The 12,311-nt window shown below is 29.9% G+C and overlaps 1 protein-coding gene across 1 annotated transcript; it reads left to right on the top strand.

Annotated features, from left to right (window-relative positions):
- Window positions 1–8,026: 8,026 nt before the first annotated feature.
- LOC117925178 (4-coumarate--CoA ligase 2-like) lies at window positions 8,027–11,829 on the top strand. Its single transcript, XM_034844096.1, has 5 exons — window positions 8,027–9,129; window positions 9,408–9,606; window positions 10,654–10,867; window positions 10,999–11,101; window positions 11,393–11,829. Exons 1-5 carry the CDS (start codon window positions 8,119–8,121, stop codon window positions 11,510–11,512), a joined length of 1,647 nt encoding a protein of 548 aa, XP_034699987.1. The 5' UTR covers window positions 8,027–8,118; the 3' UTR covers window positions 11,513–11,829.
- Window positions 11,830–12,311: the final 482 nt, after the last annotated feature.

Below are 12,311 nucleotides of genomic sequence, written 5' to 3'. Positions count from 1 at the left end.
GTAGCTCGAACCAAGTTTTTTTGCATTTATCCAAAAATTTAATCGAAATAGCGGCCCCACAGAAAATGAGGGCTGCTTTTATTTACTTTTTTTTTTTTATATAAAATCCAAACGTTGATATTTTCTTTTTCTTTTATTTATTTATTTATTTTTTAATATTTTCATTCACCGTTGAAGATTATAGTTTTGTTTATTCATTTGACCATGCTGGTCTCATTACATGGACTCCCATCTTTTTGAAAGCCAACGTTTTGCTTGTGCTAAATTGCTAGTTGAATGGTAAGGTTGGAAAAGGTTCTATGTGCCAACTGCATAGTCCTATTTGAATTTGGTAGGTGTGACTTTTCTTTTTATTTATTTTTATTTTGGCATTATTCATTTTTTTTGGGTACATGTGAATAGTTTGAGTTTTTAGTTTCCATAATTTTAGAAATAATTAAAATTAGCATTGTATGACTGGCCTTGAGAATTTTATTTATTTATTTATTTTTATTTGTTTTTAGAGGATTGCTTTAAAAATAATTATGTAAAAATGGATAATAATTATAAATAGAGAATTATGGATAAAATTTATTTTTAAAACATATTTAAAAATAGATTAAAAAATTATAGGTTTTGAAACAAATATTTGTTTTATAAAATATTATAAAATAATTTTCAAAAACCCTTTTCAGAAAACAACCTTTTAAAACTATTTTAAAAAACACTTCTCAAACAAAACAATTATTTATTTCATTAATAATATTATATTTGGTTCCAAAAAATAATTAAAAAAAACTTTGTCATACTTTGTTTCATTATAAAAATATAATTAAACTTGCTTAAATATTTATATATTTTTAAATTATTTCCATCAGTTTTTACAGGGTGGAACCAGCTAATAGTTTAGGGAGCATATGCCCCCTAAAAATTTTTAATGCTTGGAATCATGGCTTGTCTCTTTGTAGCCCTGAAAAGCCTCAAGATTCGATATAAATGAAGGAACATCAATCTCCAATGCAAATATTGAGAGCCACAGGATGCACCAAACCAGAGGAAAATAGGTACACCAACCCCACTTGTGGCCCACCTTCTGCCCAAATGTCTACATCAAATGCATTAATATTTAATAGTGGTGTGGCATCATTGACAGGTAGAGACAACATGACTATGCCCATATATATTTTACATAAAAAACCAATTCATCAAATGTCAAAACCTACCAACGGTTGGTGAGATTGCCAAACATGTGTATGATTCAATGGTAGTTTTCATGCCACTTTATGTTTTGTGGGCTAGGGATATAGTCTCCTATTTACTCATATTTTCTAGGGCAAGAATTTTGGGGTGATTTGGAAGTAGGATGGATTTCATATCTTGTTAATTTGAATATTTTGAGGGTGTTTGATAAATCAAATTAAATGACTTTAAAAGCGATTTAATGATTTAATGATGTTTGTTTTTTTTATTGAATAAAAAAATCAAAATAGACTCAGTTTAATTATGTTAATTGATATGAATAGATTACTTTTAATCAAATAAAAAAAGTAAAATATTTTAATTTTTTAATTCAAAAATGAACTTGTTACCAATAGGTTCAATTTAGTTATGTTGGATGATATTTATAAGTTACTTCTACCTTAATAAAAAAAAGTCAAATATTTTAATTTTTTCTATTCAATCAAAAAATAAACACCACCTAGTTTTTATTTCAATAATTTATGTATGTTTTAAAACTATATTAATTTGAGATTATTTGGGGTTGGTGGATCTTGACTTTACTTTTAATTCAATTATTTCTAATAGTTTATGTTTTTAAGTAGTTATTTATTTGATTGAATTTATAACTTATTTGATAGTGATTCCCAAGGAGTTGGAAGCTATTTCAAATGATTGAAAACATTTTTCTTATAAAAATGAGATGGTTGACAAAGTTCTAAAAATCTAATATTGACTTAGGTAGCAATTTGATTTATTTATTTATTTTAAAAAAATACTCTTTTATTATGTTACATATTACTAAAATATTAATTTAGTTTATTTTTATATACTAACTGTTTAAAAACCTTTTGTGATATAAGTTATAAGAAAAGTGTTATGAATTAAAAATGTTTTTATTATATTTATCTCAAATAAGTACTTAATCTATTTTTTATATAGTAAATAACTTTGAAAGTATTAATAAAGCTAATAAAAAATTTAATGTTATTTATATAATTTTTTTTATTTGTTGCATACATTGATAGCATAGAGGACTACAAAAATGAATGTGGTACCCAAGTGGATGGGTAATATATATCATCATAATAAATACTAATATAAGGAAAATCATTTTTCTTTTGATTTTTGAGTAAAAAATAATATATTTGAAAAAAATTATTAAATAAATCTTCGATCAAAATAATTCTCAAACTAGTACATTTAAGTCACTTAAACTATTGGATTGTAAAGTCTAATTCAATTTTGTCATGCTTCGCCTAGTCAATTCGTAGGGTTGAGCTCATTTACGTGTTGATCGATGAATTTATCTTTATTATATATTTAGCTCTTTTATATTTAGAGTTTTGTTTTTAGATAATACAATTGTAATTAAGAGATTTTTTTGGAGAGTTTCACCATTATAACTTTTTTTTTTTTTTTTATAATTAGTGGATTGTTGAGTGTTGATGCATTACGTGAACGTAATGATCATATTAATCGTCAAATCATATTAAAAATATCACCTTTTTATTTTATTTTATATTTCTTATTTGTATAGACATCCATGGTATTAACTATTGTTTTATTTTTTAAAAAAAATATAAAATTATAGTTGATGATTATAGTTTTAAATTTATTCTTAAAATTATAATATCAACTACGATTTTAAGTTTAAATTTAAAGTTATAATTGATAATTAAATATTGATCATTATAAAAAAAATTCAAAATCGTATGTAGCTATTACAATTTTGTGACGTGGATATCCACGTGTTGGTATGGAAATTATTTTGGGAATGGATTTACTTTATGGAATTTCTTATACATAAATTATTTTTACTCAAAACTCGATTTCATTTACGATTGTTGTCATACCCTTTCCTAGTACCGTTAGTGTCTTGACATCATCTGCTTTTGACTATGACTAGACCAACGTGTGGACATGAAACTTTGGTAAAATAAAATTAGGTATATATTGGAGAAATAAACAAAAGTATTAGGTACATCCACAACTTTCGAGTATAATGAATTGAAAAATGCATAGTATCTTGTATGAAAGTAGCCACCAACCACTAGCCAACACACGTATGACCACCAGCCAACGGCCAACATATCATACAAGAAGTAAAATAAGATTAGGTATTTATTGGAAGTATAAATAAAAATATATAAATTTAAAAATTATTTATAGTGTTAAAAAACTCTAGATTGAATAGCATTTAGGGTTGTCGTCTTATTCTCCAACTTGTTCTACACATTTTTGCTCCCACCCCCCTTGTCCTCTTTGCCTATAGCCTACTTCCAAGTTGAGAATCATTTTGTAAAACCATTTTGCCAATGAAACTTAAAAGTGTTTTTAAACTTTTTAATAATTAAAAAATGTGTTTGATAATAATTTTAGAAAATATTTTTGGGTTTTATAATATTTTAAATTATAAAATTTAGAAACACTATCTATAATTACTGTTAAAAACACTTTTTAAAATTATTATTAAACACATATTTAATGTTTTTTAATGCTCCTTCTTGTGAAACTAGGTGCTTGTGTATCTATTTTAAGCACATTGAAAATTAATGGCAGCCATTAATTGAGAGTTGTGGCACTAGGCCATATAAATATTTATCTTAGTATTTTGGAATTTTCGAGAATAATGTTTGGACCACAACATGGACAAATTCAATTTTATCCTTTGTCTTAAATCTAAGTAGAAAATCATGAATTTTCCAACTATGCATGGAGGCTTTTTACCTTTTTATTATGATATAAATCTTACAACTCATTAACATTGTACTAATGATATATTAAATTATTGAGATAAAAGGGCATCAAACCAAATGTTCAAAATCTAAAATTAAGAGGAAAAAAATGAAAATTGTTTTAATTCAAAATTTAAAGATCAAGAGTATCATTTACCATGATTTTAGGAAACGTTTTTAATTTTTTTTAATATTTTAAAATTTTTATTATTCAAATCTTAGCAAAATTAAAAACATTTTTTAATATTGTACTAACGTCACTCTAATTTTACTAATTTTATTTTAAAATTTGGTTGAAATTTTATCAAATATCTTCTATATTTTATAGAAGATTGAAGATTATTAAAAATGGTAGATAAATTATTTGATGAAATTTTAAATTAATAGGAATTAAATAAATTTAGGTGGGTGGAAGATTAATGAAATTTTAAATTAATTTACATATTCTACTTTATTACTCACCCAAAAAGCTCTGACATCAAAATAATGAAAAGATATGGAGGTACCAATCCCATCTTGAAGCGATCGGCCGTCTGTCTCAGCCAAGCATCTCCTGAATGGAAGTACTCGTGTACCATGATGGAAGTACTTGTGCCAACTAGAAAGCAAGTTAAAAAGGAACCCAAACATTTTTTATATTTTATGTTTCTTTCTAGTTGAGTGATTTTAGTTTACTGATTTTAAAAAATTAACGTACTCTAGAATACCCTGAAAGGGGGTTGTTAATTTTTCTACACCTCCAATATTAAAGTCTATTAAAATATTCTTCATTTTATGAGTTATTAACATACATTTCCTTGCTGATAAAAGTTTAGGCAACGATTTAATGCATCTATCCTTTTATGGGGCTACTTTGCAATTTTATATTTTATTTTTGTGTGTTTTTGGTATTAATTTCCAAAATTACTTGAAAGCTTACATTCAAAATCACTAACTCTGTTTGAAAATTGTTTTGAATAACAATTTCCTTTTTTTTTTTTAAAAAAAAAAGTACATATATGGAAATACATTTGGTTATCAATTGTTCTCAAAACAAGTTTTTGAGAACTATCTGTAAAATAAAATGTTAATTATTTTAAGTTGCTTTTACTTGCTAATTATTTTAAAAAATAATGATATAAATATAAAAAATATTTGAAAATAACTTTTAGAGATAAAAGTTACTTTTAGAAAATATTTAAAAATACAAAAAAACTATTATTTAAAACTATTTTTGAGAATTAATATCAAAAACTTTCTCAAAGAAGGGAAATACAAGTTTTTAATTCATCTCTTTATGGGTTGTAGTTCTTTTCATCATTTTTTGTTTTCTTTTTGGTCATTTTCATATATACTTGAAATACTTACACGCTTAAATAACCATGGTTTTAAAAATCAGATTGGATCGATCAGTCACTCTTTCGGTTTGGTTCGGTCAATTGGTCTAAAAATAGGTTGAACCAGAATTGGATTAATTGAATTGATGGTCCAACCAATGAATCGGACGAACCGGTCAATTCCATCTGAACCGGATGGTTCAATTAATTTTTTTTTTTATTTAATTTTTACCCTATCAAAATGACGTCGTTTTGGAGGATATAAAAAATACCTTAACCCCTCCTTCTCCATTTGAATCGAAGGTGACTAAGCTATCACCCCCTAATGTGCCGCGACACCCAAGCTAGCTCCCACCAGCGGTCTCCCCGACCGTTACACTTCTTGCCTCCCCCCCCTCCCCTCCCCTTGGTGGTCAAAGCGCCCCTCCGGAAAACCCGACTATGTGTGCCTCGACTCCGCCCTGCAAGTTGATATTTTCAAATTTATTTTTATGTTTTATATTTAATAATTTAATGTGTTATTTTTATTATGATATTATGTTTCATATTCAATTTTTATAATTTTTTTTTATTAGTCTTCATAGCAACAATATTGTGCATGGGAGATTGGGAGCTCAAATTGATAAAATAAAAAATGCTTTTTATATGGATTTACATAAATGGTATGAGATATGATTTAATACTTTTTATATAAATTTACATGGATGGTATGAGGTATAATTTAATACCTTTTATATGGATTTACATGTATGGTATGAGATATGATTTAATGATAAAATTAAAAACATTACAATTTTAAATAAATTTTTGATTTTAAAATAAGTTTTTTTTATTTAAAAATAAATATTAAAATTTTAAATTTTAAATTAAAATTGTGATTTTAATTTAAATTTCTAATTTGAAATTAATTTTTTGATTTTTAAATAATATATAAATTATTATTTTTATTTTTATAATTATTTTAAATTTTAATAATTTATAAATTGTATATTTATGATGTCTCCGATTTGACCACGTTTCGTTTGACTAATGAGTCGTGAATCAGTAACTTTTTCGGTTCAATGACCGATAATCTAAAAACATTGTAAATAACTTAATGTTGCCTTTTTAAATGAACAAGGTTTCAAAACTTTGATGGTATTAGAATGAGTATGCATGGTATTTTAATCATCTCCTCATCACATGCATATCTATTAGAATTTGGCAAAACATCTTTACACCTTAAAAAACCCAACAATATAAAAATATCAATAGTTGTCAATTTGCACTTTGTTACCTACTATGTTATATGTTAGGTACTTGTGACTACTAATTATAGTAATCAAAATTATAGAGTGGATTGGTATGTACATCAAATCATTAAATATAAGTAAATTGTTGATCAAATTAATCAAGAATATTAATGAATAGAAACTAGAAAATAAACAAAAAAGAATTACTCAACGGAAAAACAAGTTATCAACATCACATCTCCCTTAAAGTAATTATGTTCAAATCGAGAATTCTTATTTGAATTTTTAATATGATTAATAAGATACTCACACGTGTAGTGTAATTAAAGGAGATTGGAAAAAACTAGTCAAAACTACTTAATTGATTGAAATATTTAGCACTAACATGATAATCATTTTATGTACTTAAAAGTAAGTTACCAATATTATACTTTCCTTTGATGAAAAGTAGTTAAGAAATTCCATTTCACTATTTGATACTATTAATAAAATACGTAAATGCATAGTTTTTCACTCTATTTTGTATATGAAATTAGTTGAAGTCATAAAATTGATCAAAATGTTTAGCATACGTGCCCCCCCAAAAAAGTAAGTTGTGGATGTCATACCTCCCTCCAAGGAGATTCATCGAGAAATATTGTTCGAGTATCTAACATTACTGATAAGATATACAAATATTTATAATAATAGGTGGGAAAAAGTAGGCTAAGTGACAAAATTGGTCATAAGTTAGTATTTAAGATTACTACTTAAACTAGGGGTAAACATGTTGAAAATGAAGTTATTGATGTTATGTGTCATAAGAAAGAAACAAACAAAAATAAAGAACCTAATTAAAATGTTTTGTATTATTATCAACATGAATACATATATATTTTTAGTCAAACATATGAAAAATACGGAATAAAGTATAAAACTCGATAAAATTAAATAAAAGTTAAGTTATCTTGTTTGTGCGGTTTTTAGACTATCATAATTATATTTTTTGTATTGGTTATATACTCATATTTATTATATTTTTGATATTTTTATATAACTCTTTTCCTCTATAAATTTTTTCATAAAACGAATAATAATCCTAAAATAAAAAAAAAGGGAAAAAAGAAGGCAAAAGAAAAGAAAAGATGACGCCACCTAAACGTCAAGAGTAGATATAGTTTGTGGTGGCGGTGGTGGTGTAGTAGGTAAATGGTGTCGTCTTCCTCAATGACCCACGCACTTGGCCGGTAAGCCTCCCTCTCTCCTTTGTGTTAGGTGACATCCGACGTGGCACTCTTTTGGTGGCTCTCCGGTCAAACGTGGCTTTCACCACCAGGATCCCTGAGCACCCACCTTCAAACCCATCTCACCAACCCCACAACACCCAATCAGAAGCCGCCGCATAAGCCAAAAAGCCCTTAGCCCCCATAAACACCTGAATTTTTTAATAACGTGGCGTGTTCTGATTTGGCGACGGCGTGGGGCGAATGTGAAATTCCGTCTATCTCCCTCCCACCAACCCTGAACCAGAAGGCACTTGTATATTACCCCCAACCAAAACTCAAACCCACCAGGGAAGCTCAACCAAAATCTAACCTTCCCTTTTGTCTCCATTTCTCTCCCTTTCTCTTTTGTCTCTGTAATTCAAGCTCATCAATGGAGGTCAAGAAAGAGGAGCAGCCGCAGCAGCAGCAGACGGAGATCATTTTCCGGTCGAAACTGCCGGATATTTACATCCCAGAGCATCTTCCGCTGCACTCGTATTGCTTTGAGAATATATCGAAGTTCAGCTCAAGGCCTTGTGTGATCGACGGCGCTACCGGAGATATTTATACATACGCGGATGTGGAACTCACAGCCCGGAGAGTCGGCGCCGGCCTCCACAAGATGGGGATCAAGCAAGGCGAAGTGATAATGCTTCTGCTGCAGAATTGTACCGAGTTCGTGTTCGCATTTCTGGGGGCTTCATATATTGGTGCAACAAGCACGACGGCGAATCCGTTTTACATGCCGGCTGAGATCGAGAAGCAGGCGAAAGCATCGAAGTGTAGGCTGATAATTACCCAGGCTTGCTACTCCGAGAAAGCGATGAGTTTCGCAGAGGAAAACGACGTGAAGGTCATGTGCATCGACACCCCACCGGAGGGTTGCCTGCACTTCTCGGAGCTGACGAACGCCGACGAGGCCGACCTCCCCACCGTGAAAATCAACCCGGACGATGTCGTCGCGCTTCCGTACTCATCCGGCACTACCGGGCTCCCGAAAGGAGTGATGCTGACCCACAGGGGGCAGGTCACCAGCGTGGCCCAGCAAGTCGACGGCGACAACCCCAACCTGTATTTCCACAGTGAGGACGTCATCCTCTGCGTGTTGCCATTGTTCCACGTCTACTCTCTGAACTCAGTTCTGCTCTGCGCATTGAGAGTTGGTGCAGCAATTCTGATTATGCAGAAGTTTGAGATAATCAAATTGCTGGAGCTTATTAATAAGTATAAGGTCACGATTGCACCGTTCGTCCCGCCGATCGTGTTGGCGATTGCGAAGAGTCCGGTGGTGGATGAGTACGACCTTTCCTCCATCAGAACTGTCATGTCCGGTGCTGCTCCCATGGGTAAAGAGCTTGAAGACACCGTCAGAGCCAAGCTCCCTAACGCCAAGCTTGGACAGGTAATTTTCATATTTATTTATTTTTTCATTCACCACGTTATTTCCTCCCAAAAATTTCTCACTGTTTTTAAATACTATATTGTAATTTACCATCGAAAATACCCTTGTTTTGAAAATCATTTAAATCCTATAATTAAAGGAAATAAATAACTTTTGAAATCGACATAACATTTTACTATTATACGCTTTTTACTCAATTGTCCATGCATTTGTCCAAGAAATTCATAAAATCCTTAGGAGGGCTGAGGGTAAAATTGGAATGTTTGCATGTATGGCAGGGCTACGGGATGACAGAGGCGGGACCCGTGTTGGCAATGTGCTTGGCCTTTGCGAAAGAGCCATTTGAGATCAAGTCTGGGTCTTGTGGCACAGTGGTCAGAAATGCTCAAATGAAGATCCTCGATCCCGATACCGGTGTCTCTCTTCCCCGGAATCAGCCCGGAGAAATTTGCATCCGAGGCCATCAGATCATGAAAGGTATGCAGATCTTATCTACAGTAATTCTATTACCTTCCGATTTTATCTGATCCAATTATTATAACGGAATTGAATACTTAGAATTATAATTAATTTTTTTCAAAAATAATCTTTGGGAAAAAAATTTAGCTTTGAATAAGTCTTTGAGAAGTGTCAACACATTATGGGGCGTGAATAAGAGATCAACAAGTTGTCACATCGTCAAAGGAATGATGACTTTAAATTTTGTGCTGCATTTAGAAATGTGTTAGAAATTTCAATAATTTCAACGGTCAAATGTCTGCCCCTCCTCCCTTCCACTGAAGTTCGTCCAATAACGGAGGGCTGGTTTGAATGAAATTGGGGCCTTTTCTATGGTCTCAGTGATCACTATTTTAAAAGGAATGAAATTTCTTTTGGAAAATTAATTATTGTTAGTATAATAGTGTTATTCAAATTTTACTTGTTAAATTAACAAAATATTTTCTTATAATTAAATCTTATTTTAGGTAAAGGGTTAGGTGGGTGAGAAATTTACCATAGAGGATCACCCCACATGGGTTGTGGTTGGTGGGAAAATGTAACAACGTTTTAATAGGAAAAAAATGGAAAAATTGCCAGCAAATCATTTTGATTTTTTCCCTTATTTCTCTATCTATGATTCAAGGGTGGAATCCTTTGTACAATGATTGTACTAAGAATACATCGATAGGATCATAGGAAGAAAAACTTGCACTCAACCTTCATATTGCGCACCTCCCCCCCCTCCCCTCTCTCTCTCTCTCGGTTTTATTAATTAATTAATTTATTTATGATGCGTGCGACCATTCAACTCATTAGAACCAAAATATTATTATTATTTTGTCATATTGTCCATCTAAAGCTTATAATATATGAATTTTAATCATTTTGAATGTTGGCTTATTTGGGGAATAAATTTTTTATTGTTTATTTAATTATTTGTTAAAAACATCTTTTAATTTTTCTTTTTCTTATATTATTAAGTTTGGTTGAAAACTTTAATAAATTAAGCCTTTTTAATTAATTTTTTAATTGTTTATTGTTTAGGTTATCTGAATGATCCAGAGTCCACAGAAAGAACCATAGATAAAGAAGGATGGCTGCACACAGGTGACATCGGGTATATTGATGATGATGACGAGCTTTTCATTGTTGATAGGCTAAAAGAGTTGATCAAATATAAGGGATTTCAAGTCGCACCAGCTGAGCTTGAAGCAATGTTAATTGCACATCCCAATGTTTCTGATGCCGCTGTTGTTTCGTAAGTTTCTATTCGTATTTAATTTTATTATCATAATAGAACTAATATATATATCTTTTTTTTTTTTTTTAGTATTTTTCAAGAACCAAATCTGATCTAAGTAATGAAATTCACTATTTTATGAATTTTAGGATGAAAGATGAGGCTGCCGGGGAGGTTCCTGTTGCATTCATTGTGAGATCGAATGGTTCCAAGATCACTGAGGATGAGATCAAGCAATATATCTCAAAGCAGGTAAAAATAAATGTGTGATAAAAACTATGATTTGCTTGTAATTAGAACAGGAGCTATTTCTAGACTTAGAAAATAAATGACACATGAAAAATGTTAAATTCTTCTATTTGTCTTATTTTTGAAAGCATAAGCATCTAAATAGAAAATTACTTATTTATCATAGGACATGTTCATCAAATTGATTTGGAAGTTCTCCACGTTTATTTCTTAGCAAAAAGACATGCATGCATATTTTATGTTAATTTTAATGCTTATTTGATTTTGATGAATGTTACTTATGTATTAAAGCAGGTCGTGTTCTATAAAAGGATTTATCGAGTTTTCTTCGTAGAGACAATTCCTAAAGCTCCATCGGGTAAAATCCTGCGAAAAGACTTGAGAGCAAGGCTCGCCGTTGGTGTTCCGAATTAATCATTGTGTGAGAGTTTATAAAATACCTAAAATTATACATGGAGTAATTTTCTGTTCTTTTCTTTTCTAGTTGGAAAGGAAAGGAAAAAACATTCAGCTATGTTTAAATGATGTTACTGCCTCATGCCTTTGTATTGGATTTATTGATATGTTTCACTTGGGTGGAGAAGGGAAAGAAATTCTAAGCTTCCTATGGAATTGTTTTACTATGAATTTGTTTAATTATCAATGTATATGGTAATATGGACAACCACTCATCAAAAATGATGTATAACATGTTTCATGTTTGATGGAATCCATATCAAACTTTTATTTTGATTGCTTTTTAATTGATTATTTTGGTTTGATAGGTGCTATTAATTAGCTCGATCTTTATGCCATCTAATTTTGGTAATTCAAAATCTATGATCGCTTTTGGCCCCTCTAAAATTCGAATTGCCAAGTGAATGATATCTTAGTGTTTAAGGATAACATTGGGAAGAAATTTTTCGGGTATCCACTTCATTCCCTTCTAATAAAACGAGTTTGAGAAAAGCTTAAATAGGTTAGCAAAGTGAGTTTGAAAATTTTTATAAAATTCATATTGAATTCAAATATCAACTTATCTTTGTCTTCTATCATATCTATCTTAATAAATATAAAATAATTTAATTTAATTATTTTTATTTTTTTCTTTTTTAGCACATATAAAATAAAAGTCTATTTGGTATCAAGATAAATTTATTTATAAATTATATTTATTTTTTATATAATCAAAATATTTTTTTTTTAAAAATAAAAAATTAAATTGTTCTCGAAT

Source organism: Vitis riparia, chromosome 11 (assembly GCF_004353265.1).
Source record: "Vitis riparia cultivar Riparia Gloire de Montpellier isolate 1030 chromosome 11, EGFV_Vit.rip_1.0, whole genome shotgun sequence".
Taxonomy (NCBI): Eukaryota; Viridiplantae; Streptophyta; class Magnoliopsida; order Vitales; family Vitaceae; genus Vitis; species Vitis riparia.
Note: the sequence above shows the minus strand (reverse complement) of the source record. Positions and strands in the feature narration are given on the sequence as shown.

What these genes read in the sequence shown, in the direction of transcription:
- LOC117925178 (XM_034844096.1), top strand. Translation starts at nt 8,119, where the DNA reads ATGGAGGTCAAGAAAGAGGAGCAGCCGCAGCAGCAGCAGACGGAGATC. An exon ending in CTAACGCCAAGCTTGGACAG is followed by an intron (nt 9,130 to 9,407) that starts GTAATTTTCATA and finishes CATGTATGGCAG; the next exon opens with GGCTACGGGATGACAGAGGC. An exon ending in AGCAATATATCTCAAAGCAG is followed by an intron (nt 11,102 to 11,392) that starts GTAAAAATAAAT and finishes GTATTAAAGCAG; the next exon opens with GTCGTGTTCTATAAAAGGAT.